Here is a 2,555-nt window from a genome sequence, read left to right as displayed (position 1 = left end):
GTCTGTCTCTGTGCGTCAGGCCTGTGACAGTCTGGCGACCTGTCCAGGGTGAACCCTGCCTTCACCCAATGTCAGCTGGGATGCCCCCCCCGAATAAGAGAAGTGTTTTCAGATGAAGGATGAATGATCTTTTAACTCATTTGGAAATGAAAGATGAGGAAAGCGACATTAGCTTTGATTCGTTTTTTTCCGACACCTCGAGCTCAGCTGCTATTCCAGTCTTCATTGCGGCCACAAGCTGAGATGATTTCTCGTCCATGCCACCACCACCAGTCCTACATATTGAATAAACTCTAAAGAACACTATTTACTGTTTATCTTTATTTCTTATCAACAATATTTTGTCTCCAGCAGCCCGTCAGCACAATCTGACACACACACACACACACACACACACACACAGGAATAGAAAATAAAATTAAATACACAATCTGAAGGTGTGGTACGGGATCTCAGGTCAGATCCTGTGAGCGGCGGGGCTAACCAGAGCTGGAGTAGTGATAGCAGCGCTGATCTCAGATCAACCACCAAACCGCCAACAACAAGAGTTTATCCTGACCTGGATCCTCTGTTTTTTCCTTTTTTAACCAATCAGCAGCTTGATATGCATCACATCAAGATGACCAAAGGGAGGGGGCCGCCGACGCCCTGCCTCCGTAAGAACAGGAAGTGCCTCTGTCATTGGTGCAGAGGATGGCCAATGTTCCAGCACCGCAGACCCGCCCACTGAGACATGATTGGTTGTAGGGACCGCTCAGCTACAGCACGCAGGTCTCCTCTCTCCCCTCCCCCTTTATCCTCTGGCCGTCCCCTCGACGCAGATGGCGAGCCGGGCTGCGATTGGTGGAAGTGTGACAGGGGGGCGGGGCTCACTGCTGTTTGGAGCGCCAGAACCGCGAGGCAATGGAGCCGAGAGAGAGTCCCTGTTTCTTCTGCTGGGAGAGCTCGGCCAGACGCTGCTCCTCCTCCTGACGGACAGACAGACCATCGAATGGAATCAAACAACATCAAACAACATCCAGACAAATCAAACCAGGGAGCACTAGATTGTTCCTCCTACCAGAGCCAGCTGAGCCTGTCTGCGTTTGAAGGCCTCGATGGGGTCTTCCTCCAAAGCGTAGTTCTCCAGCACTGAACGCACGTCGTCCACTCCGCTCAGAGCGATAGCTGCCATTGAGGAGGAGGTCAAACAGCAGAATATACTTTTCTGTTTTTAACAAAGCAATTTGACTTCATTACTCAAAACTCACAAACATTTCCTTCACTCTTTTGTGTGCAGAAGTGATTTGTTGCAAATGCTTAGCAGGCTGTGTATAGGGCTGAGAACGCTAGCAACTTCCTGTCATCCATTTCTGTTATTTTGTTGTTGGATTATTGTTCATCCCTGACGTCACAATAAATAAAACGGATTTGTTAGTCAACATCGTACTTTGGATCCTGACGTCATAATTTGCGTAATTGTTTTTGCACATTTTACAACAGCAGTGTAAACTTTACAAATTCATACATAATGTTGCTTTAAGTACAATTTTGATACTTTATTTGGTACTTGTCGTTTACTTTTCTATTCTCTGCTACTTTAGTACAAAATAATTATTGTCCATTTTACATTTACCTGATACCTTTAGTTACTTTGCAGATTCAGATTAGTAATACAAAATATAATCAACTAATAAATGATGATGCATTATTTTAGAAGGAGCTAACCAGCAGTATCTCAACTAATCTGAATAAGCTCCACCTTTACCAGCTGACGAACACGTTCATTCATTAACAATTACAATCCACTAATATAATATATACTATTCCGTATAGTGAGTACTTTTACTGTTAATAGCTTCAGTATAGCGGATGATAATCCTTTTCTACATTTACTTAAGACAAAATACAAAATAATAACGTATATGTTGTTATACTACTGAGAGCAAAGGAGAGAAGAGAAAGAATGTATGGAGACGACTGAAGCCTGAACATTTGGCGTCTTACTCTTGAGGAAGTTGGCGAGGTCGTAGAGCGTCCGGTCCTCAGAGTTTCCATCCCACTTCTTCAGAGCCATGCCGTTGAAGGGCTGCAGGCTGAACGCCTCCCTCTTACAGTCCACCACGATCACCTTACTGGTGTCCCGGTTCAGACAGGACACGTCCTGGACAGACAAGAGACGCAGAGAGCTGGGTCCAGATGTTCATTCTGCTACAGATACAGGATGAGCCACAGCAACATGTTGACCTTTTTAAGGCCTCATCAAATATGCAACTTTATTACCTTTGTGATCCAAATGAAAACACACAAGACACACACACACTTTCTCTGGTAGCTCCAGCTGGTGACTATTAGTGTGTGTGTGCATGCGTGTGTGAGACAGATGCAGAGGGACGTTGTTTGTTGTCTCCATCACCATGCTCATCTGGTGCCCAGCCCCCCACAAAATACTGTGTGTGTGTGTGTGTGTAAACCCCAGTGGACACATTCCTCCATCCTCCTCACAACCAATGAATGAAAGACATCCTTCTTCCTTCAGAGTGTGTGAGTGTGTGTGTGAGTGTGTGTGTGTGTGT

The 2,555-nt window shown here is 45.4% G+C and overlaps 1 protein-coding gene across 1 annotated transcript in view; it reads right to left on the bottom strand.

Moving 5' to 3' along the window:
- Positions 1 to 242: 242 nt before the first annotated feature.
- timm50 (translocase of inner mitochondrial membrane 50 homolog (S. cerevisiae)) overlaps positions 243 to 2,555 on the bottom strand; it is a 37,055-nt gene continuing 34,742 nt past the window's right edge. Inside the window, exons 9-11 of the mRNA XM_031872483.1 lie at positions 1,987 to 2,143; positions 1,061 to 1,167; positions 243 to 968 (exon numbers count right to left, since the gene is read on the bottom strand). Of these exons, the coding sequence (XP_031728343.1) occupies positions 870 to 968; positions 1,061 to 1,167; positions 1,987 to 2,143 (363 nt within the window). The 3' untranslated portion in view covers positions 243 to 869. The remainder of the gene's footprint in view (positions 969 to 1,060; positions 1,168 to 1,986; positions 2,144 to 2,555) is intronic.

Source organism: Anarrhichthys ocellatus, unplaced genomic scaffold, assembly GCF_004355925.1.
Source record: "Anarrhichthys ocellatus isolate YVR2014 unplaced genomic scaffold, GSC_Weel_1.0 scaffold64, whole genome shotgun sequence".
NCBI lineage: Eukaryota > Metazoa > Chordata > Actinopteri > Perciformes > Anarhichadidae > Anarrhichthys > Anarrhichthys ocellatus.
The sequence above is the reverse complement of the archived record's forward strand: the minus strand, read 5'-3'. Positions and strand labels throughout refer to the sequence as shown.